A 27,859-nucleotide genomic window follows, 5' to 3' on the forward strand; every position below is an offset into this window, starting at 1 on the left:
CGGCCCTCGCGTCTCTGCTGCACACCGGGGCGCAGAGACGAGGAGCCGGTACCCCAAAACTGTTCTCCTGGTCTAACAGGACCGGACCTGAACCACTGGACCAGCTAGACTGGACCTGATCCACCAGACCAGCTGTCCTCCTGGTCTAACAGGACTGGACAGTGTACTGACCTGGGTCAGTCACAGCGAATGGATCGTGAGTGATCGATCACATGGAGATACTGACCAGGGCCAGTCATGGTGAATCGATCAGGAGCGATTGATTACATGGAGATACTGACCAGGGCCAGTCACAGTGAATTGATCATGAGGGATTGATTACATGGAGATACTGACCAGGGCCAGTCACAGTGAATTGATCATGAGCGATCGATCACATGGAGATACTGACCAGGGCCAGTCCCAGTGAATCAATCAGGAGCGATTGATTACATGGAGATACTGACCAGGGCCAGTCCCAGTGAATCAATCAGGAGCGATTGATTACATGGAGATACTGACCAGGGCCAGTCACAGTGAATTGATCATGAGCGATCGATCACATAGAGATACTGACCAGGGCCAGTCCCAGTGAATCGATCAGGAGCGATTGATTACATGGAGATACTGACCAGGGCCAGTCACAGTGAATTGATCATGAGCGATCGATCACATGGAGATACTGACCAGGGCCAGTCCCAGTGAATCGATCAGGAGCGATTGATTACATGGAGATACTGACCAGGGCCAGTCACAGTGAATTGATCATGAGGGATTGATTACATGGAGATACTGACCAGGGCCAGTCACAGTGAATTGATCATGAGCGATCGATCACATGGAGATACTGACCAGGGCCAGTCCCAGTGAATCAATCAGGAGCGATTGATTACATGGAGCTACTGACCAGGGCCAGTCACAGTGAATTGATCATGAGCGATCGATCACATAGAGATACTGACCAGGGCCAGTCACAGTGAATCGATCAGGAGCGATTGATTACATGGAGATACTGACCAGGGCCAGTCCCAGTGAATCGATCAGGAGTGATTGATTACATGGAGATACTGACCAGGGCCAGTCACAGCGAATCGATCAGGAGCGATCGATCTCAGGGGCAAAGTACCGGAGCACATTCGAGCGAAGCTCCCAGCCGCTGGTGAAGTGGGCCTGGAAATGTGCAAGACTGCAAAGCAAACAGCAGACAGACCCCTCTCCCACACCCCAGCACGCAGCAGCAAGAGAGCGTTTCCTCTGGGGGGGGGCAGCCCCCTTGTAGGACGGAGACCGAACCAGCAGTCCCCTGAGCTCCGCCACACACACCCCACCCCCCCCCTCCAAACACCGCCACCCCAGGAACCCCGAAAAACGAGAAGTAAAAGGAATACAGAAGTACCAGCCTCCCCCACCCCCCTAGTGTCCTTCCTCTTCCTCAGAGGCTGTCCGTCTCGGTCGCCACCAGGGGGCGCACAAGAGGCTCAGCCCTTAGGGCCGCCGCCCTCCGAGCCCTCCGAGAGTCCGCAGGCCGGAGCCGCTCCTGCTACACCATGTTCATGGCGTCCTCCAGCAGGAAGCGGTGGATTGCTGGGAAGGATGGCCGCTCCCTGGACTCCCGGCTCCAGCAGCTCAGCATCAGCTCGTACAGGCCCTGCGGACACACCTCCGGCCGGGACAGGTACACCTGGGGACAGGAGAGAGCAGAGAGACTGGTGAGCCTGCAGGACAGGAGAGAGGAGAGGGACAGGTCAGTCTGTGAGACAGGTACACCTGGAGAGAGAGAGACAGACAGGTCAGTCTGTAAGACAGGTCCACCTGGGGAGAGAGAGGTTACAGGTACAGGTACTGCTGGCCAGGTGTGGCTGTTACCTGCTTGCCCTGGTCTCTGAAGAACTCTCCAGCGTTCTCGATCACCAGCTCATCTGTCATGGAGGCGTAGGGCTGCTCCTTACACAGCATCAGCATCTCCCAGAGGGTCACCCCGAACGCCCACACATCGCTGGCCGTGGTGAACTTCCCCTGGGGACACAGACACATGGGGTCACCCCGAACGCACCCACACACACAGATACACAGGGTCACCCCGAACGCCCCCACATCGGAGGGTACCCCAATGCTCAGGCGATGCTGTAGTAGGAGGTCACCCCAGCTGCAGTGACCCCAGTCCGGGGGCGTGGGGGATCCCGACGGGAGACGTACCATGAGGATGCACTCCCAGGCCATCCAGCGGATGGGCAGCACCGCACGGCCCTGGATGCGGTAGTAGTCGCCGGCGCCGCCCTCCCCCACCAGGCAGTTCCGGGTCGCCAGGTCCCGGTGTACAAAGTTCAGGGAGGCCAGGAACTTCATCCCGGAGGAGATCTGGCAGGCCATGGAGATCAGAGAGGTGTAGCTGGAGAGAGAGACACATCACATATTAACACTGAGAGAGAGAGGGGTTCATACAGACACACTGACTGGACACTCCAGTACATTAACACTGCACTGAGAGAGAGAGGGGTTCATACAGACACGCTGACTGGACACTCCAGTACATTAACACTGCACTGAGAGAGAGAGGGGTTCATACAGACACGCTGACTGGACACTCCAGTACATTAACACTGCACTGAGAGAGAGAGGGGTTCATACAGACACGCTGACTGGACACTCCAGTACATTAACACTGCACTGAGAGAGAGAGGGGTTCATAGAGACACTGAGTGGACAGACCTGACGGCGGACTCCCCATGGCTGGCGGTGGCCTTGTCCTCCAGGCTGCGGTGGCTCAGGTACTGGTTGAGGTCTCCGCTCTCCATGTACTCGGTCACCATGCACAGGGGGTCGTCGCGCACGCAGACCCCCAGCAGGCGGATGATGTTGGGGTCCTTGAGCCGCCACAGGATCTTCACCTCCTTCAGGAAGTCATTCCTGGAGGGAGGAGTGGCTCAGTCAGCACTGGTGGTCAGGCCCACTGGTCCTGCTGGGGCGATCTGATCTTGCACACTCTCGCACAAGTAGACTCGCGCACAGACTCGCAGTTACACTCGGGGACAGACTCACGGACATGTAGACTCGCACAGACACAGACTCGCGCACTCGCACAAGTAGACTCAGACAGACTCAATCACACTCGGACAGACTCGCACACATGTAGACTCGCAGTCACTCAGACACTCGCGCACAAGTAGACTGGCACACAGACTCGCAGTCACACTCAGACACTCGCGCACAAATGTAGACTGGCACACAGGCTCGCAGTCACACTCAGACACTCGCACATGTAGACTCGCACAGACTCTTGCACACAGGCTCGCAGTCACACTCATACACTCTCGCACACAGACTCGCAGTCACACTCAGACTCGCGCACATGTAGACTCGCACAGACTCGCACACAGGCTCGCAGTCACACTCAGACACTCGCACATGTAGACTCGCACAGACTCTTGCACACAGGCTCGCAGTCACACTCATACACTCGCACACAGACTCGCAGTCACACTCAGACTCGCGCACATGTAGACTCGCACAAACACAGACTCGCGCACTCGCACAAGTAGACTCAGACAGACTCAATCACACTCGGACAGACTCGCACACATGTAGACTCGCAGTCACTCAGACACTCGCGCACAAGTAGACTGGCACACAGACTCGCAGTCACACTCAGACACTCGCGCACACATGTAGACTGGCACACAGGCTCGCAGTCACACTCAGACACTCGCACATGTAGACTCGCACAGACTCTTGCACACAGGCTCGCAGTCACACTCATACACTCTCGCACACAGACTCGCAGTCACACTCAGACTCGCGCACATGTAGACTCGCACAGACTCGCACACAGGCTCGCAGTCACACTCAGACACTCGCACATGTAGACTCGCACAGACTCTTGCACACAGGCTCGCAGTCACACTCATACACTCTCGCACACAGACTCGCAGTCACACTCAGACTCGCGCACATGTAGACTCGCACAGACTCTCGCACACAGGCTCGCAGTCACACTCAGACACTCTCGCACACATGTAGACTCGCACAGACTCGCACACATGTAGACTGGCACACAGACTCGCACAGACTCGCACACATGTAGACTGGCACACAGACTCGCAGTCACACTCAGACACTCGCGCACATGTAGACTGGCACACAGACTCGCAGTCACACTCAGACACTCTCGCACGCATGTAGACTCGCACACAGGCTCGCAGTCACACTCAGACACTCTCGCACACATTTAGACTCGCACAGACTCTCGCACACATGTAGACTGAGACACTCTCGCACACATGTAGACTCGCACAGACTCTCGCACACAGGCTCGCAGTCACACTCAGACACTCTGGCACACATGTAGACTCGCAGTCACACTCAGGGACAGACGCAGTCACACTCAGGGACAGACTCGCGCACAGACTCACAGTCACTCTCAGTCTCTCGCACAGACTGGTGTCCGGGGTCCAATACCAGACCCGGGATTCTGTCTGTGTGAAGCAAGGTGGGGTACAGCCTTGATAGGACACCAGTCCATCACGGGACACGGACACAGACACACTCTCTGGACAGGATACCGGTCTATCACAGGACAGACAAACAGTCTCACACACAGATAAACAATCATAGATAGACTCTCACACACTCACCAATACCCTGGCTTCTCTCCAGACACAGCTGGGTGAGCTCCTCCAGTCAGGACAGGAGGCTCTACACACAGAGGGGTGGGAGGGGGGAACAAGCAGCACTTGCCTGGCGTTCTTGGTGGCATCGGCGCGCAGGATCTTGACGGCCACCAGAAGGGGGCGCCCTTTGCGGATGTTGAAGGGGAACTCCAGCCCGGGCAGCTCCTGTGGGCTGTGTATCTCACACAGGTGGACCTGGGGACGCAGACAGAGGGGTCACCCCAGGACACACAGGGGGGCAGTGGGGTAAGTCTGGGTCACACTAACGGCGTCTGGGTCCCGTTTCGGGGTTCCGGGCCCCGTGTGGGGGTGACTATCTGCTCACCTCCCCGAACTGCCCCTCGCCCAGCTTCTCCCTGAAGACCAGGCAGGCGCGGGGCAGCTCGGCGGGGGCGCTGTCCTCGGCCGCCAGCGCGGGCACGGCGTACGTGTTGTTCCCGCTGACGCCCTGCAGGCTGACGATGTCGGCCTCCGCGTAGTGGGGCACGCTGGGAGGGGGCGGGGCCCCGGGGTACGGGGGTGGAGCCTCCTGCAGGGGTGGGGCCATAGCCTCACTGTAGCCACGCCCACCTGCTGCTGGGAGAAGAGGGGGAGCTAGAATTAACATGACTAATTAGATTGACACAGGAAATGATGTCATGACAGACAGACAGACTGAACAAGGAAACAGGGAGAGATCGTGGGGCTCCAGGGCTGAACCCCAAAAACTGCCCTATAAAGCATAGATAGAACGGGTGTCCAGTGAACCCCTGTGTGTCTCAGTGTGAGAGAGAGAGAGAGACGGGGTGTCCAGTCTTGTGTGTGTCTCAGTCTTACCCTGCGTGTTGATGGGCTTGCTACCCTCGTCCCCAGCTGGGGTCAGGCTGTGAAGAGACGGCAGGAGGAGGTTGCTCAGTGGCCGCGCTGGGGACAAGGGGCACAACAACACAGACACGACAACAGTCAGACACAGCCACAGAGACACAACACCCACGCTGACTCACAGGAACTGCACATACTGACACAGACAAAACTTTTTAACCCTCCTCTCTCTCAGTGCAGTGTTCATGTACTGGAGTGTCCAGTCAGTGTGTGTGTATGAACCCCTCTCTCTCTCAGTGCAGTGTTCATGTACTGGACTGTCCAGTCATTGTGTGTGTGTATGAACCCCTCTCTCTCTCAGTGCAGTGTTCATGTACTGGAGTGTCCAGTCAGTGTGTCTGTATTAACCCCCCTCTCTCTCAGTGCAGTGTTCATGTACTGGAGTGTCCAGTCAGTGTGTGTGTATGAACCCCTCTCTCTCTCAGTGCAGTGTTCATGTACTGGAGTGTCCAGTCAGTGTGTCTGTATGAACCCCTCTCTCTCTCAGTGCAGTGTTAATGTACTGGAGTGTCCAGTCAGTGTGTGTGTATGAACCCCTCTCTCTCTCAGTGCAGTGTTCATGTACTGGACTGTCCAGTCATTGTGTGTGTATGAACCCCTCTCTCTCTCAGTGCAGTGTTCATGTACTGGAGTGTCCAGTCAGTGTGTCTGTAATAACCCCCCTCTCTCTCAGTGCAGTGTTCATGTACTGGAGTGTCCAGTCAGTGTGTCTGTATTAACCCCTCTCTCTCTCTCAGTGCAGTGTTCATGTACTGGAGTGTCCAGTCAGTGTGTCTGTATTAACCCCTCTCTCAGTGCAGTGTTAATGTACTGCAGTGTCCAGTCAGTGTGTCTGTATGAACCCCTCTCTCTCTCAGTGCAGTGTTCATGTACTGGAGTGTCCAGTCAGTGTGTCTGTATTAACCCCTCTCTCTCTCAGTGCAGTGTTAATGTACTGGAGTGTCCAGTCAGTGTGTGTGTATGAACCCCTCTCTCTCTCAGTGCAGTGTTAATGTACTGGAGTGTACAGTCAGTGTGTCTGTATGAACCCCTCTCTCTCTCAGTGCAGTATTCATGTACTGGAGTGTCCAGTCAGTGTGTGTGTATGAACCCCTCTCTCTCTCAGTGCAGTGTTCATGTACTGGAGTGTCCAGTCAGTGTGCCTGTATGAACCCCTCTCTCTCTCAGTGCAGTGTTCATGTACTGGAGTGTCCAGTCAGTGAGTGTGTATTGACCCCCTCTCTCTCAGTGCAGTGTTCATGTACTGGAGTGTCCAGTCAGTGTGTCTGTATGAACCCCTCTCTCTCTCTCAGTGCAGTGTTCATGTACTGGAGTGTCCAGTCAGTGTGTCTGTATTAACCCCTCTCTCTCTCAGTGCAGTGTTCATGTACTGGAGTGTCCAGTCAGTGTGTGTGTATGAACCCCTCTCTCTCTCAGGGCAGTGTTCATGTACTGGAGTGTCCAGTCAGTGTGTCTGTATGACCCCCTCTCTCTCTCAGTGCAGTGTTCATGTACTAGAGTGTCCAGTCAATGTGCCTGTATGAACCCCTCTCTCTCTCAGTGCAGTGTTCATGTACTGGAGTGTCCAGTCAGTGAGTGTGTATTGACCCCCTCTCTCTCAGTGCAGTGTTCATGTACTGGAGTGTCCAGTCAGTGTGTCTGTATTAACCCCTCTCTCTCTCAGTGCAGTGTTCATGTACTGGAGTGTCCAGTCAGTGTGTCTGTATGAACCCCTCTCTCTCTCAGGGCAGTGTTCATGTACTGGAGTGTCCAGTCAGTGTGTCTGTATGACCCCCTCTCTCTCTCAGTGCAGTGTTCATGTACTGGAGTGTCCAGTCAATGTGTCTGTATGAACCCCTCTCTCTCTCAGTGCAGTGTTAATGTACTGGAGTGTCCAGTCAGTGTGTCTGTATGAACCCCTCTCTCTCTCAGTGCAGTGTTCATGTACTGGAGTGTCCAGTCAGTGTGTGTGTATGACCCCCTCTCTCTCTCAGTGCAGTGTTCATGTACTGGAGTGTCCAGTCAGTGTGTCTGTATGAACCCCTCTCTCTCTCAGTGCAGTGTTCATGTACTGGAGTGTCCAGTCAGTGTGTCTGTATGAACCCCTCTCTCTCTCAGTGCAGTGTTCATGTACTGGAGTGTCCAGTCAGTGTGCCTGTATGAACCCCTCTCTCTCTCAGTGCAGTGTTCATGTACTGGAGTGTCCAGTCAGTGAGTGTGTATTGACCCCCTCTCTCTCAGTGCAGTGTTCATGTACTGGAGTGTCCAGTCAGTGTGTCTGTATGAACCCCTCTCTCTCTCTCAGTGCAGTGTTCATGTACTGGAGTGTCCAGTCAGTGTGTGTGTATGAACCCCTCTCTCTCTCAGGGCAGTGTTCATGTACTGGAGTGTCCAGTCAGTGTGTCTGTATGACCCCCTCTCTCTCTCAGTGCAGTGTTCATGTACTGGAGTGTCCAGTCAATGTGTCTGTATGAACCCCTCTCTCTCTCAGTGCAGTGTTAATGTACTGGAGTGTCCAGTCAGTGTGTGTGTATGAACCCCTCTCTCTCTCAGTGCAGTGTTAATGTACTGGAGTGTACAGTCAGTGTGTCTGTATGAACCCCTCTCTCTCTCAGTGCAGTATTCATGTACTGGAGTGTCCAGTCAGTGTGTGTGTATGAACCCCTCTCTCTCTCAGTGCAGTGTTCATGTACTGGAGTGTCCAGTCAGTGTGCCTGTATGAACCCCTCTCTCTCTCAGTGCAGTGTTCATGTACTGGAGTGTCCAGTCAGTGAGTGTGTATTGACCCCCTCTCTCTCAGTGCAGTGTTCATGTACTGGAGTGTCCAGTCAGTGTGTCTGTATGAACCCCTCTCTCTCTCTCAGTGCAGTGTTCATGTACTGGAGTGTCCAGTCAGTGTGTCAGTATTAACCCCTCTCTCTCTCAGTGCAGTGTTCATGTACTGGAGTGTCCAGTCAGTGTGTGTGTATGAACCCCTCTCTCTCTCAGGGCAGTGTTCATGTACTGGAGTGTCCAGTCAGTGTGTCTGTATGACCCCCTCTCTCTCTCAGTGCAGTGTTCATGTACTAGAGTGTCCAGTCAATGTGCCTGTATGAACCCCTCTCTCTCTCAGTGCAGTGTTCATGTACTGGAGTGTCCAGTCAGTGAGTGTGTATTGACCCCCTCTCTCTCAGTGCAGTGTTCATGTACTGGAGTGTCCAGTCAGTGTGTCTGTATTAACCCCTCTCTCTCTCAGTGCAGTGTTCATGTACTGGAGTGTCCAGTCAGTGTGTCTGTATGAACCCCTCTCTCTCTCAGGGCAGTGTTCATGTACTGGAGTGTCCAGTCAGTGTGTCTGTATGACCCCCTCTCTCTCTCAGTGCAGTGTTCATGTACTGGAGTGTCCAGTCAATGTGTCTGTATGAACCCCTCTCTCTCTCAGTGCAGTGTTAATGTACTGGAGTGTCCAGTCAGTGTGTCTGTATGAACCCCTCTCTCTCTCAGTGCAGTGTTCATGTACTGGAGTGTCCAGTCAGTGTGTGTGTATGACCCCCTCTCTCTCTCAGTGCAGTGTTCATGTACTGGAGTGTCCAGTCAGTGTGTCTGTATGAACCCCTCTCTCTCTCAGTGCAGTGTTCATGTACTGGAGTGTCCAGTCAGTGTGTCTGTATGAACCCCTCTCTCTCTCAGTGCAGTGTTCATGTACTGGAGTGTCCAGTCAGTGTGCCTGTATGAACCCCTCTCTCTCTCAGTGCAGTGTTCATGTACTGGAGTGTCCAGTCAGTGAGTGTGTATTGACCCCCTCTCTCTCAGTGCAGTGTTCATGTACTGGAGTGTCCAGTCAGTGTGTGTGTATGAACCCCTCTCTCTCTCAGGGCAGTGTTCATGTACTGGAGTGTCCAGTCAGTGTGTGTGTATGAACCCCTCTCTCTCTCAGGGCAGTGTTCATGTACTGGAGTGTCCAGTCAGTGTTTCTGTATGACCCCCTCTCTCTCTCAGTGCAGTGTTCATGTACTGGAGTGTCCAGTCAGTGTGTGTGTATTAACCCCTCTCTCTCTCAGTGCAGTGTTCATGTACTGGAGTGTCCAGTCAGTGCGTCTGTATTAACCCCCCTCTCTCTCTCAGTGCAGTGTTAATGTACTGGAGTGTCCAGTCAGTGCGTCTGTATTAACCCCCCTCTCTCTCACAGTGCAGTGTTCATGTACTGGAGTGTCCAATCAGTATGAACCCCTCTCTCTCTCAGTGCAGTGTTCATGTACTGGAGTGTCCAGTCAGTGTGTGTGTATGAACCCCTCTCTCTCAGTGCAGTGTTAATGTACTGGAGTGTCCAGTCAGTGTGTGTGTATGAACCCCTCTCTCTCTCAGTGCAGTGTTCATGTACTGGAGTGTCCAGTCAGTGTGTTTGTATGAACCCCTCTCTCTCAGTGCAGTGTTCATGTACTGGAGTGTCCAGTCAGTGTGTGTGTATTAACCCCTCTCTCTCTCAGTGCAGTGTTCATGTACTGGAGTGTCCAGTCAGTGCGTCTGTATTAACCCCCCTCTCTCTCTCAGTGCAGTGTTAATGTACTGGAGTGTCCAGTCAGTGTGTCTGTATGACCCCCTCTCTCTCTCAGTGCAGTGTTCATGTACTGGAGTGTCCAGTCAGTATGAACCCCTCTCTCTCTCAGTGCAGTGTTCATGTACTGGAGTGTCCAGTCAGTATGAACCCCTCTCTCTCTCAGTGCAGTGTTAATGTACTGGAGTGTCCAGTCAGTGTGTGTGTATGAACCCCTCTCTCTCTCAGTGCAGTGTTCATGTACTGGAGTGTCCAGTCAGTGTGTCTGTATGAACCCCTCTCTCTCTCAGTGCAGTGTTCATGTACTGGAGTGTCCACTCAGTGTGTGTGTATGAACCCCTCTCTCTCTCAGTGCAGTGTTCATGTACTGGAGTGTCCAGTCAGTGTGTGTGTATTAACCCCTCTCTCTCAGTGCAGTGTTAATGTACTGGAGTGTCCAGTCAGTGTGTCTGTATGAACCCCTCTCTCTCAGTGCAGTGTTAATGTACTGGAGTGTCCAGTCAGTGTGTGTGTATGAACCCCTCTCTCTCTCAGTGCAGTGTTCATGTACTGGAGTGTCCAGTCAGTGTGTGTGTATTAACCCCTCTCTCTCAGTGCAGTGTTAATGTACTGGAGTGTCCAGTCAGTGTGTCTGTATGAACCCCTCTCTCTCAGTGCAGTGTTAATGTACTGGAGTGTCCAGTCAGTGTGTGTGTATGAACCCCTCTCTCTCTCAGTGCAGTGTTCATGTACTGGAGTGTCCAGTCAGTGTGTTTGTATGAACCCCTCTCTCTCAGTGCAGTGTTAATGTACTGGAGTGTCCAGTCAGTGTGTGTGTATGAACCCCTCTCTCTCTCAGTGCAGTGTTCATGTACTGGAGTGTCCAGTCAGTGTGTGTGTGTGAACCCCCCTCTCTCTCAGTGCAGTGTTAATGTACTGGAGTGTCCAGTCAGTGTGTCTGTATGACCCCCTCTCTCTCTCAGTGCAGTGTTCATGTACTGGAGTGTCCAGTCAGTAAGAACCCCTCTCTCTCTCAGTGCAGTGTTCATGTACTGGAGTGTCCAGTCAGTGTGTGTGTATGAACCCCTCTCTCTCTCAGTGCAGTGTTCATGTACTGGAGTGTCCAGTCAGTGTGTGTGTATTAACCCCTCTCTCTCAGTGCAGTGTTAATGTACTGGAGTTTCCAGTCAGTGTGTGTGTATGAACCCCTCTCTCTCTCAGTGCAGTGTTAATGTACTGGAGTGTCCAGTCAGTGTGTCTGTATGAACCCCTCTCTCTCAGGGCAGTGTTAATGTACTGGAGTGTCCAGTGTGTCTGTATTAACCCCTCTCTCTCTCAGTGCAGTGTTCATGTACTGGAGTGTCTAGTCAGTATGTCAGTATGAACCCCTCTCTCTCTCAGTGCAGTGTTCATGTACTGGAGTGTCCAGTCAGTGTGTCTGTATTAACCCCCCTCTCTCTCAGTGCAGTGTTAATGTACTGGAGTGTCCAGTCAGTGTGTCTGTATGAACCCCTCTCTCTCTCTCAGTGCAGTGTTCATGTACTGGAATGTCCAGTCAGTGTGTCTGTATGAACCCCTCTCTCTCTCAGTGCAGTGTTCATGTACTGGAGTGTCCAGTCAGTGTGTCTGTATTAACCCCCCTCTCTCTCAGTGCAGTGTTAATGTACTGGAGTGTCCAGTCAGTGTGTGTGTATGAACCCCTCTCTCTCTCAGTGCCGTGTTCATGTACTGGAGTGTCCAGTCAGTGTGTGTGTATGAACCCTTCTCTCTCTCAGTGCAGTGTTCATGTACTGGAGTGTCCAGTCAGTGTGTGTGTATGAACCCCTCTCTCTCTCAGTGCAGTGTTCATGTACTGGAGTGTCCAGTCAGTGTGTCTGTATGAACCCCTCTCTCTCTCAGTGCCGTGTTCATGTACTGGAGTGTCCAGTCAGTGTGTGTGTATGAACCCTTCTCTCTCTCAGTGCAGTGTTCATGTACTGGAGTGTCCAATCAGTGTGTGTGTATGAACCCCTCTCTCTCTCAGTGTAGTGTTCATGTACTGGAGTGTCCAGTCAGTGTGTCTGTGTGAACCCCTCTCTCTCTCAGTGCAGTGTTCATGTCCTGGAGTGTCCAGTCAGTATGTCAGTATGAACCCCTCTCTCTCTCAGTGCAGTGTTCATGTACTGGAGTGTCCAGTCAGTGTGTGTGTATGAACCCCTCTCTCTCTCAGTGCCGTGTTCATGTACTGGAGTGTCCAGTCAGTGTGTGTGTATGAACCCTTCTCTCTCTCAGTGCAGTGTTCATGTACTGGAGTGTCCAGTCAGTGTGTGTGTATGAACCCCTCTCTCTCTCAGTGCAGTGTTCATGTACTGGAGTGTCCAGTCAGTGTGTCTGTATGAACCCCTCTCTCTCAGTGCAGTGTTCATGTACTGGAGTGTCCAGTCAGTGTGTCTGTATGAACCCCTCTCTCTCTCAGTGCAGTGTTAATGTACTGGAGTGTCCAGTCAGTGTGTCTGTATGAACCCCTCTCTCTCTCAGTGCAGTGTTCATGTACTGGAGTGTCCAGTCAGTGTGTGTGTATGAACCCCTCTCTCTCTCAGTGCAGTGTTCATGTCCTGGAGTGTCCAGTCAGTATGAACCCCTCTCTCTCTCACCGGTGGCCTCTCTCTGCCTCAGCAGGACGCTGGGCTCCTGGTACTCCCCTGGACTGTGCTCCTCTCGGTCGGGCTCGCCGGCGCAGGACTGGATGCGCTGGTACCGGCTGCTGTAGCGGGCCGAGCTCAGGGGGTTGTGGGTGTTGTTGATGACCACAGTGTCGCCGGGCACGGACAGGTGGACCCGCAGCTCCTCGTCGGACCGGCCCTGCGCCTGGACGCAGGGAGAGGACGGGTCAGCGCCCGGCAAGAGGAGGCAGGGAGGCCCGGTCTGCTACTACTTTACAGCGCTCCTAACCACCCCCCACTGCTGGTAAAGCAGTAGCAGACCAGGCCTCTCGCGGCGCCTCGGCTCCCACAGCGCCCTCTGGTGTCCCCTCCCTCTGTCCCGAGATCCCTCGCCAACAGAGGGGGTGCTAGCTCTGCACCTGTGTGAACCCCTCTCTCTCAGTGCAGTGTTAATGTACTGGAGTGTCCAGTCAGTGTGTGTGTATGAACCCCTCTCTCTCTCAGTGCAGTGTTCATGTACTGGAGTGTCCAGTCAGTGTGTGTGTATGAACCCCTCTCTCTCTCTCAGTGCAGTGTTAATGTACTGGAGTGTCCAGCCAGTGTGTCTGTAAGAACCCCTCTCTCTCTCAGTGCAGTGTTAATGTACTGGAGTGTCCAGTCAGTGTGTCTGTATGAACCCCTCTCTCTCTCAGTGCAGTGTTCATGTACTGGAGTGTCCAGTCAGTGTGTCTGTATGAACCCCTTTCTCTCTCAGTGCAGTGTTCATGTACTGGAGTGTCCAGTCAGTGTGTGTGTATGAACCCCTCTCTCTCTCAGTGCAGTGTTCATGTACTGGAGTGTCCAGTCAGTGTGTGTGTATGAACCCCTCTCTCTCAGTGCAGTGTTCATGTACTGGAGTGTCCAGTCAGTGTGTGTGTATGAACCCCTCTCTCTCTCAGTGCAGTGTTCATGTACTGGAGTGTCCAGTCAGTGTGTCTGTATGAACCCCCCTCTCTCTCAGTGCAGTGTTAATGTACTGGAGTGTCCAGTCAGTGTGTCTGTATGAACCCCTCTCTCTCTCTCAGTGCAGTGTTCATGTACTGGAGTGTCCAGTCAGTGTGTGTGTATGAACCCCTCTCTCTCAGTGCAGTGTTCATGTACTGGAGTGTCCAGTCAGTGTGTCTGTATGAATCCCTCTCTCAGTGCAGTGTTCATGTACTGGAGTGTCCAGTCATACTGGAGTGTCCTGTATGAACCCCTCTCTCCTCACAGCAGGATCTCGAACCCTGGACCCCCAGTCCGGCAGGAGTTGAGCTCCACAGCCGAATACCTCCGGGAACGCAGGCCCTGGGACGACCTGTGATCGACTAACCTATTGATTGGGGATACACAGCCAACAGCTCCCTTCCCCCTGAACCCCACAGGGCTCAATCAGGGGTTCAGGGGCTCCCCTCTGTGCTCCTGGGGTCTCACCTTGCCCAGCAGCTTCCTCCAGTGCTGCCGCCACAGGATGCTGGCGATGACCCCCAGCAGCAGCAGGATGATGGCCACCAGGCAGCCCACCAGGATAGAGGTGTGGCTGCTGTCGTCCTTGGCGACGGGAAGCCCCGCCTTTGGAGTCAGGACCACCCAATCCGCTCCTGGGAACAGAGCAGCCGAACTCCAGATTAGTGATCTCCTGCTCCTGCACTCTCCCTCTTCTCCCTCCTCTCCTCTCCTGCTCCTGCACCCTCCCTCCTCTCCTGCACTCTCCCTCCTCTCTCCTCTCCTCTCCTGCTCCTGCACTCTCTCCTCTCACCTCTCCTGCTCCTGCACTCTCCCTCCTCTCACCTCTCCTGCTCCTGCACTCTCTGCTCCTGCACTCTTTCCTCTCACCTCTCCTGCTCCTGCACTCTCCCTCCTCTCACCTCTCCTGCTCCTGCACTCTCATGTTTCCCCTCAGTCCTTCCCCTGTGGCTCCCCCAGTCTTTACACAAAGCGCAACTCATGCAGAAGCTGTGCACCACTAAAGCGCGCACCGCCCACTGTAAATGCAATGTAAGGTTTGAAAGGGGAGATGCCCCAGTGGCAGTCAGATGCCCCAGGTCAGTTCAGCCAGTCTCATGCTCTGTTACAGGGTTACAGCCTCATGCAGTTCTGGGGTGCAGGGTTAGAGGTCACCCCCGTCACTCTCACCTGACAGTGTGCCGTTGGTGGCGTCCGTGTCTGTCGGGGAGAGATCGCTGGGGTCTGGGGGGGGATCGGTGAAGTGGAGGAGCAGAGATCAGGTGACTGAATACAGGTGTTTTTACCCTGATCTTACTGGGCTGTACTGCATACTGTGTTTTTACCCTGATCTCACTGGGCTGTACTGCATACTGTGTTTTTACCCTAATCTCACTGCACTGTCCTCTGTTTTTACCCTGATCTCACTGGGCTGTACTGCGCTGTCCTGTGTTTATACCCCAGTCTCACCATGTTTGGCGCTCAGTGTCCCAGCCAGCTGCTCACCTGGCAATGTGGAGCTGTTCTCGGCGCCCCCTGGTGTCAGGGCAGTAGAGGTGCTGCCAGCGGTGGTAGAGGGAGGCGGAGGGTCTTCTGGGAGGGGCAGCTCCTCGGCCTCCTCTGGGGTGGATAGAGGGAGAGAGGATTGGGGACAGAAGCAGTAAGGACAGACAGCAGACCCCCCCAGTGTCCTTCAACCCCACCCCCTCTGTGTCACACTTAGCCCCGCCCCAGTCTCCTGTCACACTCCACCCCCCTCACACGTCGCCCCGCCCCCAGTCTCCTGTCACGCTCCGCCCCTCTGTCACCCGTAGCCCCGCCCCCAGTCTCCTGTCACGCTCCGCCCCTCTGTCACACGTAGCCCCACCCCCAGTCTCCTGTCACGCTCCGCCCCTCTGTCACACGTAGCCCCGCCCCCAGTCTCCTGTCACGCTCCGCCCCTCTGTCACACGTAGCCCCGCCCCCAGTCTCCTGTCACGCTACACCCCTCTGTCACACGTAGCCCCGCCCCAGTCTCCTGTCACACTCCACCCCCCTCACACGTCGCCCCGCCCCCAGTCTCCTGTCACGCTCCACCCCTCTGTCACCTGTAGCCCCGCCCCCAGTCTCCCGTCACGCTCCACCCCTCTGTCACCTGTAGCCCCGCCCCCAGTCTCCTGTCACGCTCTGCCCCTCTATCACCTGTAGCCCCGCCCCCAGTCTCCTGTCGCGCTCTGCCTGTCGTATCTGAGAGAAACAAGACCTTGACCCTGTTTATCAACACTCCTGCCCCTCTCTCACTGGCCCCGCCCCTCATCTTCTCCACCTCAGCACTGCTCCTCTATATCATACCTCTGCCCCGCCCCTTGACCCCTCTGCCCCCTCATCTTCTCCACCTCAGCACTGCTCCTCTATATCATACCTCTGCCCCTCATCTTCTCCACCTCAGCACTGCTCCTCTATATCATCCCTCTGCCCCGCCCCTCGACCCCTCTGCCCCTCATCTTCTCCACCTCAGCACTGCTCCTCTATATCGTACCTCTGCCCTGCCCCTCGACCCCTCTGCCCCTCATCTTCTCCACCTCAGCACTGCTCCTCTATATCGTACCTCTGCCCCTCATCTTCTCCACCTCAGCACTGCTCCTCTATATCATCCCTCCGCCCCGCCCCTCGACACCTCTGCCCCTCATCTTCTCCACCTCAGCACTGCTCCTCTATATCGTACCTCCGCCCCGCCCCTCGACCCCTCTCTGCCCCGCCCCTCGACCCCTCTCTGCCCTGCCCCTCGACCCCTCTGCCCCTCATCTTCTCCACCAGCACTGCTCCTCTATATCATCCCTCTGCCCCACCCCTCGACCCCTCTGCCCCTCATCTTCTCCACCTCAGCACTGCTCCTCTATATCATCCCTCTGCCCCTCATCTTCTCCACCTCAGCACTGCTCCTCTATATCATCCCTCTGCCCCGCCCCTCGACCCCTCTGCCCCCTCATCTTCTCCACCTCAGCACTGCTCCTCTATATCATACCTCCGCCCCGCCCCTCGACCCCTCTGCCCCTCATCTTCTCCACCTCTGCCCCACCCCTCGACCCCTCTGCCCCTCATCTTCTCCACCTCAGCACTGCTCCTCTATATCATCCCTCTGCCCCGCCCCCGACCCCTCTGCCCCTCATCTTCTCCACCTCAGCACTGCTCCTCTATATCGTACCTCTGCCCCGCCCCTCGACCCCTCTGCCCCTCATCTTCTCCACCTCAGCACTGCTCCTCTATATCATACCTCTGCCCTGCCCCTCGACCCCTCTGCCCCCTCATCTTCTCCACCTCAGCACTGCTCCTCTATATCATCCCTCCGCCCCGCCCCTCGACCCCTCTCTGCCCCGCCCCTCGACCCCTCTGCCCCCATCTTCTCCACCTCAGCACTGCTCCTCTATATCATCCCTCTGCCCCGCCCCTCGACCCCTCTGCCCCTCATCTTCTCTACCTCAGCACTGCTCCTCTATATCGTACCTCTGCCCTGCCCCTCGACCCCTCTGCCCCTCATCTTCTCCACCTCAGCACTGCTCCTCTATATCATACCTCTGCCCCGCCCCTCGACCCCTCTGCCCCTCATCTTCTCCACCTCAGCACTGCTCCTCTATATCATCCCTCTGCCCCGCCCCTCGACCCCTCTGCCCCTCATCTTCTCCACCTCAGCACTGCTCCTCTATATCATCCCTCTGCCCCTCATCTTCTCCACCTCAGCACTGCTCCTCTATATCATACCTCTGCCCCTCATCTTCTCCACCTCAGCACTGCTCCTCTATATCATCCCTCTGCCCCTCATCTTCTCCACCTCAGCACTGCTCCTCTATATCATCCCTCTGCCCCGCCCCTCGACCCCTCTGCCCCTCATCATCCCCACCTCAGCACTGCTCCTCTATATCATCCCTCTGCCCTGCCCCTCGACCCCTCTGCCCCTCATCTTCTCCACCTCAGCACTGCTCCTCTATATCATACCTCTGCCCCGCCCCTCGACCCCTCTCTGCCCAGCCCCTCGACCCCTCTGCCTCTCATCTTCTCCACCTCAGCACTGCTCCTCTATATCATCCCTCTGCCCCGCCCCTCGACCCCTCTGCCCCTCATCATCCCCACCTCAGCACTGCTCCTCTATATCATCCCTCCGCCCCGCCCCTTGACCCCTCTGCCCCTCATCTTCTCCACCTCAGCACTGCTCCTCTATATCATCCCTCTGCCCCGCCCCTCGACCCCTCTGCCCCTCATCTTCTCCACCTCAGCACTGCTCCTCTATATCGTCCCTCTGCCCCGCCCCTCGACCCCTCTGCCCCTCATCTTCTCCACCTCAGCACTGCTCCTCTATATCATCCCTCTGCCCCGCCCCTTGACCCCTCTGCCCCTCATCATCCCCACCTCAGCACTGCTCCTCTATATCATCCCTCTGCCCCGCCCCTCGACCCCTCTGCCCCTCATCTTCTCCACCTCAGCACTGCTCCTCTATATCATACCTCTGCCCCGCCCCTCGACCCCTCTGCCCCTCATCTTCTCCACCTCAGCACTGCTCCTCTATATCATCCCTCTGCCCCGCCCCTCGACTCCTCTGCCCCTCATCTTCTCCACCTCAGCACTGCTCCTCTATATCGTACCTCTGCCCCGCCCCTCGACCCCTCTGCCCCTCATCTTCTCCACCTCAGCACTGCTTCTCTGTATGATCCCTCTGCTCCGCCCCTCAACCCCTCTGCCCCGCCCCTATCTTCTCCACCTCAGCACTGCTCCTCTATATCGTACCTCTGCCCCGCCCCTCGACCCCTCTGCCCCTCATCTTCTCCACCTCAGCACTGCTCCTCTATATCATACCTCTGCCCCGCCCCTCGACCCCTCTCTGCCCAGCCCCTCGACCCCTCTGCCTCTCATCTTCTCCACCTCAGCACTGCTCCTCTATATCATCCCTCTGCCCCGCCCCTCGACCCCTCTGCCCCTCATCATCCCCACCTCAGCACTGCTCCTCTATATCATCCCTCCGCCCCGCCCCTTGACCCCTCTGCCCCTCATCTTCTCCACCTCAGCACTGCTCCTCTATATCATCCCTCTGCCCCGCCCCTCGACCCCTCTGCCCCTCATCTTCTCCACCTCAGCACTGCTCCTCTATATCGTCCCTCTGCCCCGCCCCTCGACCCCTCTGCCCCTCATCTTCTCCACCTCAGCACTGCTCCTCTATATCATCCCTCCGCCCCGCCCCTCGACCCCTCTCTGCCCCGCCCCTCGACCCCTCTGCCCCTCATCTTCTCCACCTCAGCACTGCTCCTCTATATCATCCCTCTGCCCCGCCCCTTGACCCCTCTGCCCCTCATCATCCCCACCTCAGCACTGCTCCTCTATATCATCCCTCTGCCCCGCCCCTCGACCCCTCTGCCCCTCATCTTCTCCACCTCAGCACTGCTCCTCTATATCATACCTCTGCCCCGCCCCTCGACCCCTCTGCCCCTCATCTTCTCCACCTCAGCACTGCTCCTCTATATCATCCCTCTGCCCCGCCCCTCGACTCCTCTGCCCCTCATCTTCTCCACCTCAGCACTGCTCCTCTATATCATCCCTCTGCCCCGCCCCTCGACCCCTCTGCCCCTCATCTTCTCCACCTCAGCACTGCTTCTCTGTATGATCCCTCTGCTCCGCCCCTCAACCCCTCTGCCCCGCCCCTATCTTCTCCACCTCAGCACTGCTCCTCTATATCGTACCTCTGCCCCGCCCCTCGACCCCTCTGCCCCTCATCTTCTCCACCTCAGCACTGCTCCTCTATATCATCCCTCTGCCCTGCCCCTCGACCCCTCTGCCCCTCATCTTCTCCACCTCAGCACTGCTCCTCTATATCATCCCTCTGCCCCGCCCCTCGACCCCTCTGCCCCTCATCTTCTCCACCTCAGCACTGCTCCTCTATATCATACCTCTGCCCTGCCCCTCGACCCCTCTGCCCCCTCATCTTCTCCACCTCAGCACTGCTCCTCTATATCATCCCTCCGCCCCGCCCCTCGACCCCTCTCTGCCCCGCCCCTCGACCCCTCTGCCCCCATCTTCTCCACCTCAGCACTGCTCCTCTATATCATCCCTCTGCCCCGCCCCTCGACCCCTCTGCCCCTCATCTTCTCTACCTCAGCACTGCTCCTCTATATCGTACCTCTGCCCTGCCCCTCGACCCCTCTGCCCCTCATCTTCTCCACCTCAGCACTGCTCCTCTATATCATACCTCTGCCCCGCCCCTCGACCCCTCTGCCCCTCATCTTCTCCACCTCAGCACTGCTCCTCTATATCATCCCTCTGCCCCGCCCCTCGACCCCTCTGCCCCTCATCTTCTCCACCTCAGCACTGCTCCTCTATATCATCCCTCTGCCCCTCATCTTCTCCACCTCAGCACTGCTCCTCTATATCATACCTCTGCCCCTCATCTTCTCCACCTCAGCACTGCTCCTCTATATCATCCCTCTGCCCCTCATCTTCTCCACCTCAGCACTGCTCCTCTATATCATCCCTCTGCCCCGCCCCTCGACCCCTCTGCCCCTCATCATCCCCACCTCAGCACTGCTCCTCTATATCATCCCTCTGCCCTGCCCCTCGACCCCTCTGCCCCTCATCTTCTCCACCTCAGCACTGCTCCTCTATATCATACCTCTGCCCCGCCCCTCGACCCCTCTCTGCCCAGCCCCTCGACCCCTCTGCCTCTCATCTTCTCCACCTCAGCACTGCTCCTCTATATCATCCCTCTGCCCCGCCCCTCGACCCCTCTGCCCCTCATCATCCCCACCTCAGCACTGCTCCTCTATATCATCCCTCCGCCCCGCCCCTTGACCCCTCTGCCCCTCATCTTCTCCACCTCAGCACTGCTCCTCTATATCATCCCTCTGCCCCGCCCCTCGACCCCTCTGCCCCTCATCTTCTCCACCTCAGCACTGCTCCTCTATATCGTCCCTCTGCCCCGCCCCTCGAACCCTCTGCCCCTCATCTTCTCCACCTCAGCACTGCTCCTCTATATCATCCCTCCGCCCCGCCCCTCGACCCCTCTCTGCCCCGCCCCTCGACCCCTCTGCCCCTCATCTTCTCCACCTCAGCACTGCTCCTCTATATCATCCCTCTGCCCCGCCCCTTGACCCCTCTGCCCCTCATCATCCCCACCTCAGCACTGCTCCTCTATATCATCCCTCTGCCCCGCCCCTCGACCCCTCTGCCCCTCATCTTCTCCACCTCAGCACTGCTCCTCTATATCATACCTCTGCCCCGCCCCTCGACCCCTCTGCCCCTCATCTTCTCCACCTCAGCACTGCTCCTCTATATCATCCCTCTGCCCCGCCCCTCGACTCCTCTGCCCCTCATCTTCTCCACCTCAGCACTGCTCCTCTATATCATCCCTCTGCCCCGCCCCTCGACCCCTCTGCCCCTCATCTTCTCCACCTCAGCACTGCTTCTCTGTATGATCCCTCTGCTCCGCCCCTCAACCCCTCTGCCCCGCCCCTATCTTCTCCACCTCAGCACTGCTCCTCTATATCGTACCTCTGCCCCGCCCCTCGACCCCTCTGCCCCTCATCTTCTCCACCTCAGCACTGCTCCTCTATATCATCCCTCTGCCCTGCCCCTCGACCCCTCTGCCCCTCATCTTCTCCACCTCAGCACTGCTCCTCTATATCATCCCTCTGCCCCGCCCCTCGACCCCTCTGCCCCTCATCTTCTCCACCTCAGCACTGCTCCTCTATATCATCCCTCTGTCCCGCCCCTCGACCCCTCTGCCCCTCATCTTCTCCACCTCAGCACTGCTCCTCTATATCGTACCTCTGCCCTGCCCCTCGACCCCTCTGCCCCTCATCTTCTCCACCTCAGCACTGCTCCTCTATATCATCCCTCTGCCCTGCCCCTCGACCCCTCTCTGCCCCCTCATCTTCTCCACCTCAGCACTGCTCCTCTATATCATCCCTCTGCCCTGCCCCTCGACCCCTCTGCCCCTCATCTTCTCCACCTCAGCACTGCTCCTCTATATCATCCCTCTGCCCTGCCCCTCGACCCCTCTGCCCCTCATCTTCTCCACCTCAGCACTGCTCCTCTATATCATCCCTCTGCCCTGCCCCTCGACCCCTCTCTGCCCCCTCATCTTCTCCACCTCAGCACTGCTCCTCTATATCATCCCTCTGCCCTGCCCCTCGACCCCTCTGCCCCTCATCTTCTCCACCTCAGCACTGCTCCTCTATATCATCCCTCTGCCCTGCCCCTCGACCCCTCTGCCCCTCATCTTCTCCACCTCAGCACTGCTCCTCTATATCATCCCTCTGCCCTGCCCCTCGACCCCTCTCTGCCCCCTCATCTTCTCCACCTCAGCACTGCTCCTCTATATCATCCCTCTGCCCTGCCCCTCGACCCCTCTGCCCCTCATCTTCTCCACCTCAGCACTGCTCCTCTATATCATCCCTCTGCCCTGCCCCTCAACCCCTCTGCCCCGCCCCTATCTTCTCCACCTCAGCACTGCTCCTCTATATCGTACCTCTGCCCCGCCCCTCGACCCCTCTCTGCCCCACCCCTCGACCCCTCTCCGCCCCGCCCCTCGACCCCTCCGCCCCTCAGAGTCTCGTACCCGACCGGAAGGCGATCTCGCTGATGAGCAGCCAGCTGTCGGCGAAGGAGAACTGGCAGCGCACGATGGCGCCCAGCCGCCCGCCCAGCGGCACGGTGACGGTCCGGGCGCTGGGGTCCAGCAGGTCCTCCAGCGCCACCGCCAGGCCGAGCGGCTCCGGGTCCCACTGGTGCAGCAGGCCGGGCTTGAACTGGCACTGCACCCGGCTGAAGACCCGCACGCCCTGGACATAGCGGTTATTACAGCGCACCTGGGGGACAGAGGGACAGGGCTGGACACAAAGAGACAGGGCTGGACACAGCGCACCAGGGACAGGGCTGGACACAGCGCACCTGGGACAGAGAGAGGGACAGGGCTGGACACAGCGCACCTGGGGGACAGAGGGACAGGGCTGGACACAGCGCACCTGGGACAGAGAGGCATAGGGCTGGACACAGCGCACCTGGGGGACAGAGAGAGGCATAGGGCTGGACACAGCACACCTGGGGGACAGAGGGGCAGGGCTGGACACAGCGCACCTGGGGGACAGAGGGGCAGGGCTGGACACAGTGCACCTGGGGGACAGAGGGACAGGGCTGGACACAGCGCACCTGGGACAGAGAGAGGCATAGGGCTGGACACAGCACACCTGGGGGACAGAGGGGCAGGGCTGGACACAGCGCACCTGGGGGACAGAGGGACAGGGCTGGACACAGAGAGACAGGGCTGGACACAGCGCACCTGGGGGACAGAGGGGCAGGGCTGGACACAGCGCACCTGGGGGACAGAGGGGCAGGGCTGGACACAGCGCACCTGGGACAGAGAGGGACAGGGCTGGACACAGCGCACCTGGGACAGAGAGAGGCATAGGGCTGGACACAGTGCACCTGGGGGACAGAGGGACAGGGCTGGACACAGCGCACCTGGGGGACAGAGGGGCAGGGCTGGACACAGAGGGACAGGGCTGGACACAGCGCACCTGGGACAGGGCTGGACACAGCGCACCTGGGGGAAAGAGGGACAGGGCTGGACACAGCGCACCAGGGACAGAGAGACATAGGGCTGGACACAGAGAGACAGAGGGGTCACACTGACTAGACATGCTGTGCTGGACAAGGGTTGACAGAGGTATCTGCATGCTGTGCGGGACTGTGCTGGACAGGGGTGGACAGGGGTGGACAGAGGTACCTGCATGCTGTGCAGTGTCCGAGGAGTCTGGAAGTGGAACTCCATCTCGACGTGACCCTTTCCAGTGGCCTCTCTGTTCCAGCCCAGGTAGTCGTACCCGGGCCACACCCTGAGCTCCTGGCTGTCCATGAAGTCGTCCTCACCCAGCACACCGTCACACAGCTGACCCAGCCCGCCGTACTGGATACTGACCACAGGAGAGAGAGACAGGGGGTTAATACTGACCACAGGGAGAGAGAGAGAGACAGGGGGGTTAATACTGACCACAGGAGAGAGAGAGAGGGGTTAATACTGACCACAGGAGAGAGAGAGAGAGGGGTTAATACTGACCACAGGGGAGAGAGAGACAGGGGGGTTAATACTGACCACAGGGGGGAGAGAGAGAGAGGGGTTAATACTGACCACAGGGGGAGAGACAGAGGGGTTAATACTGACCACAGGGGGAGAGAGAGAGACAGGGGGGTTAATACTGACCACAGGGGAGAGAGAGAGGGGTTAATAGTGAGCATGCACAGGGACAGAGACAGACAGAGGGGTTAATAGCACACACAGAGACAGAGAGGTTAATAGTGAGCACATGAGAGAAGGAGAGGGGGGTTAAGACAGAGAGAGGGGTTAATAGTGAGCACACACACATGAGAGAGAAAGAGGGGGGTTAATAGTGAGCACACAGACACACAGAGGAGTTAATAGTGAGCACAGACAGAGAGAGAGTGAGCACACACACATGAGAGAGAAAGAGGGGGGGTTAATAGTAACCACGGGGAGAGAGAGCAACAGCAAGTTTAATAATGAGCACACACAGAGACAGACAGAGGGGTTAATACAGCAGTACGGAGTCAGTGATCAGGAGACTCACCCTGCCTCAGTGGTGCCGTCGTACGTAGAGTCGTTCAGATACACAGGTGACCCAGACAGGTGCATCACCTGTCCCTCTGGTACAGTGTAGGCCTTCAGAGCTCCTGAGAGAGAGACAGATGATCGCTTTATACCCGTCTGTCTCACCTGTACAGCTCCTCTCTGACACACACTCCTCTCTCACTGTCTCCTCTCTGAGACACACTCTCTCTGTCTCTGTCTCACCGGTCCAGGGGCAGCCGTACAGCTCCACGCGCAGACAGACGCTCATGACCCGGTCGGCCATGGGGTAGAACCGCACCAGTCTGGCGATGATGGGCGGGCCCAGGTCCTTCAGAACCACGTCGTATGTGTTCTGGTTCCCCGACACCACCTGCAGGGCGGCGCCAGAGAGACAGGGAGGGGAGTGAGGTCCACATCCCCAGCGTCTCTCCTGAAGATCAGGCCAACCGTGTGCTTGTGAGGATCTCATTGACCCCTCACCCCTGACCTCCTCGCCCCAGCGGTCCCTCCAGCTCAGCCAGGTGCGCCCTGACCCCTGACCCCTGAGCCCTGAGCCCTGAGCCCTGACCTCCTCGCCCCAGCGGTCCCTCCAGCTCAGCCAGGTGCGCCCTGACCCCTGACCCCAGGTGTTCCCTGAGCCCTGAGCCCTGAGCCCTGACCTCCTCGCCCCAGCGGTCCCTTCAGCTCAGGCAGGTGCGCCCTGACCCCTGACCCCAGGTGTTCCCTGAGCCCTGAGCTCTGACCTCCTCGCCCCAGCGGTCCCTCCAGCTCAGCCAGGTGCGCCCTGAGCCCTGAGCCCTGACCTCCTCGCCCCAGCGGTCCCTCCAGCTCAGCCAGGTGCGCCCTGAGCCCTGAGCCCTGAGCCCTGACCTCCTCGCCCCAGCGGTCCCTCCAGCTCAGCCAGGTGCGCCCTGACCCCTGACCCCTGAGCCCTGAGCCCTGACCTCCTCGCCCCAGCGGTCCCTCCAGCTCAGCCAGGTGCGCCCTGAGCCCTGAGCCCTGAGCCCTGACCTCCTCGCCCCAGCGGTCCCTTCAGCTCAGGCAGGTGCGCCCTGACCCCTGACCCCAGGTGTTCCCTGACCCCTGACCCCTGACCCCTGAGCCCTGAGCCCTGAGCCCTGACCTCTTCGCCCCAGCGGTCCCTCCAGCTCAGCCAGGTGCGCCCTGACCCCTGACCCCTGAGCCCTGAGCCCTGAGCCCTGACCTCCTCGCCCCAGCGGTCCCTCCAGCTCAGCCAGGTGCGCCCTGACCCCTGACCCCTGAGCCCTGAGCCCTGAGCCCTGACCTCCTCGCCCCAGCGGTCCCTCCAGCTCAGCCAGGTGCGCCCTGACCCCTGACCCCAGGTGTTCCCTGAGCCCTGAGCCCTGAGCCCTGACCTCCTCGCCCCAGCGGTCCCTCCAGCTCAGCCAGGTGCGCCCTGACCCCTGACCCCAGGTGTTCCCTGAGCCCTGAGCCCTGAGCCCTGACCTCCTCGCCCCAGCGGTCCCTCCAGCTCAGCCAGGTGCGCCCTGACCCCTGACCCCAGGTGTTCCCTGAGCCCTGAGCCCTGAGCCCTGAGCCCTGAGCCCTGACCTCCTCGCCCCAGCGGTCCCTCCAGCTCAGCCAGGTGCGCCCTGACCCCTGACCCCAGGTGTTCCCTGAGCCCTGAGCCCTGACCTCCTCGCCCCAGCGGTCCCTCCAGCTCAACCAGGTGCGCCCTGACCCCTGACCCCAGGTGTTCCCTGAGCCCTGAGCCCTGAGCCCTGACCTCCTCGCCCCAGCGGTCCCTTCAGCTCAGGCAGGTGCGCCCTGACCCCTGACCCCAGGTGTTCCCTGAGCCCTGAGCTCTGACCTCCTCGCCCCAGCGGTCCCTCCAGCTCAGCCAGGTGCGCCCTGAGCCCTGAGCCCTGACCTCCTCGCCCCAGCGGTCCCTCCAGCTCAGCCAGGTGCGCCCTGAGCCCTGAGCCCTGAGCCCTGACCTCCTCGCCCCAGCGGTCCCTCCAGCTCAGCCAGGTGCGCCCTGACCCCTGACCCCTGAGCCCTGAGCCCTGACCTCCTCGCCCCAGCGGTCCCTCCAGCTCAGCCAGGTGCGCCCTGAGCCCTGAGCCCTGAGCCCTGACCTCCTCGCCCCAGCGGTCCCTTCAGCTCAGGCAGGTGCGCCCTGACCCCTGACCCCAGGTGTTCCCTGACCCCTGACCCCTGACCCCTGAGCCCTGAGCCCTGAGCCCTGACCTCTTCGCCCCAGCGGTCCCTCCAGCTCAGCCAGGTGCGCCCTGACCCCTGACCCCTGAGCCCTGAGCCCTGAGCCCTGACCTCCTCGCCCCAGCGGTCCCTCCAGCTCAGCCAGGTGCGCCCTGACCCCTGACCCCAGGTGTTCCCTGAGCCCTGAGCCCTGAGCCCTGACCTCCTCGCCCCAGCGGTCCCTCCAGCTCAGCCAGGTGCGCCCTGACCCCTGACCCCAGGTGTTCCCTGAGCCCTGAGCCCTGAGCCCTGACCTCCTCGCCCCAGCGGTCCCTCCAGCTCAGCCAGGTGCGCCCTGACCCCTGACCCCAGGTGTTCCCTGAGCCCTGAGCCCTGAGCCCTGAGCCCTGACCTCCTCGCCCCAGCGGTCCCTCCAGCTCAGCCAGGTGCGCCCTGACCCCTGACCCCAGGTGTTCCCTGAGCCCTGAGCCCTGACCTCCTCGCCCCAGCGGTCCCTCCAGCTCAACCAGGTGCGCCCTGACCCCTGACCCCAGGTGTTCCCTGAGCCCTGAGCCCTGAGCCCTGACCTCCTCGCCCCAGCGGTCCCTCCAGCTCAGCCAGGTGCGCCCTGAGCCCTGAGCCCTGACCTCCTCGCCCCAGCGGTCCCTCCAGCTCAGCCAGGTGCGCCCTGAGCCCTGACCCCTGAGCCCTGACCTCCTCGCCCCAGCGGTCCCTCCAGCTCAGCCAGGTGCGCCCTGAGCCCTGAGCCCTGACCTCCTCGCCCCAGCGGTCCCTCCAGCTCAGCCAGGTGCACCCTGACCCCTGACCCCAGGTGTTCCCTGAGCCCTGAGCCCTGAGCCCTGACCTCCTCGCCCCAGCGGTCCCTCCAGCTCAGCCAGGTGCGCCCTGACCCCTGACCCCTGACCCCTGAGCCCTGACCTCCTCACCCCAGCGGTCCCTCCAGCTCAGCCAGGTGCGCCCTGACCCCTGACCCCTGACCCCTGAGCCCTGACCTCCTCGCCCCAGCGGTCCCTCCAGCTCAGCCAGGTGCGCCCTGAGCCCTGAGCCCTGAGCCCTGACCTCCTCGCCCCAGCGGTCCCTCCAGCTCAGCCAGGTGCGCCCTGAGCCCTGAGCCCTGAGCCCTGAGCCCTGACCCCTGAGCCCTGAGCCCTGACCTCCTCGCCCCAGCGGTCCCTCCAGCTCAGCCAGGTGCACCCTGACCCCTGACCCCAGGTGTTCCCTGAGCCCTGAGCCCTGAGCCCTGACCTCCTCGCCCCAGCGGTCCCTCCAGCTCAGCCAGGTGCGCCCTGACCCCTGACCCCTGACCCCTGAGCCCTGACCTCCTCACCCCAGCGGTCCCTCCAGCTCAGCCAGGTGCGCCCTGACCCCTGACCCCTGAGCCCTGACCTCCTCGCCCCAGCGGTCCCTCCAGCTCAGCCAGGTGCGCCCTGAGCCCTGAGCCCTGAGCCCTGACCTCCTCGCCCCAGCG

The 27,859-nt window shown here is 58.6% G+C and overlaps 1 protein-coding gene across 1 annotated transcript; it reads right to left on the reverse strand.

Moving 5' to 3' along the window:
• Window positions 1-882: 882 nt before the first annotated feature.
• Window positions 883-24,679, reverse strand: LOC148812584 (epithelial discoidin domain-containing receptor 1-like). Its single transcript, XM_088908518.1, has 15 exons — window positions 24,433-24,679; window positions 24,209-24,311; window positions 23,350-23,536; window positions 22,183-22,432; window positions 15,111-15,224; window positions 14,796-14,849; window positions 14,094-14,260; window positions 13,891-13,992; window positions 12,633-12,846; window positions 4,972-5,222; window positions 4,714-4,841; window positions 2,689-2,886; window positions 2,176-2,368; window positions 1,846-1,995; window positions 883-1,660 (listed from the first exon to the last, which is right to left on the reverse strand). The coding sequence occupies exons 1-15, from the start codon at window positions 24,677-24,679 to the stop codon at window positions 1,520-1,522; spliced, it is 2,499 nt and encodes an 832-aa protein (XP_088764644.1). The 3' UTR covers window positions 883-1,519.
• Between the last annotated feature and the right edge of the window lie 3,180 nt (window positions 24,680-27,859).

This window comes from Atractosteus spatula (assembly GCF_055471065.1).
Source record: "Atractosteus spatula isolate fAtrSpa1 chromosome 10 unlocalized genomic scaffold, fAtrSpa1.hap1 SUPER_10_unloc_2, whole genome shotgun sequence".
NCBI classification, from domain to species: domain Eukaryota; kingdom Metazoa; phylum Chordata; class Actinopteri; order Semionotiformes; family Lepisosteidae; genus Atractosteus; species Atractosteus spatula.

What these genes read in the sequence shown, in the direction of transcription:
- LOC148812584 (XM_088908518.1), bottom strand. Translation starts at nt 24,679, where the DNA reads ATGAGATCCTCACAAGCACACGGTTGGCCTGATCTTCAGGAGAGACGC. An exon ending in CACCAACGGCACACTGTCAG is followed by an intron (nt 14,261 to 14,795) that starts GTGAGAGTGACG and finishes CTCTGTTCCCAG; the next exon opens with GAGCGGATTGGGTGGTCCTG. An exon ending in GCGAGGGGCAGTTCGGGGAG is followed by an intron (nt 4,842 to 4,971) that starts GTGAGCAGATAG and finishes CTGCGTCCCCAG; the next exon opens with GTCCACCTGTGTGAGATACA.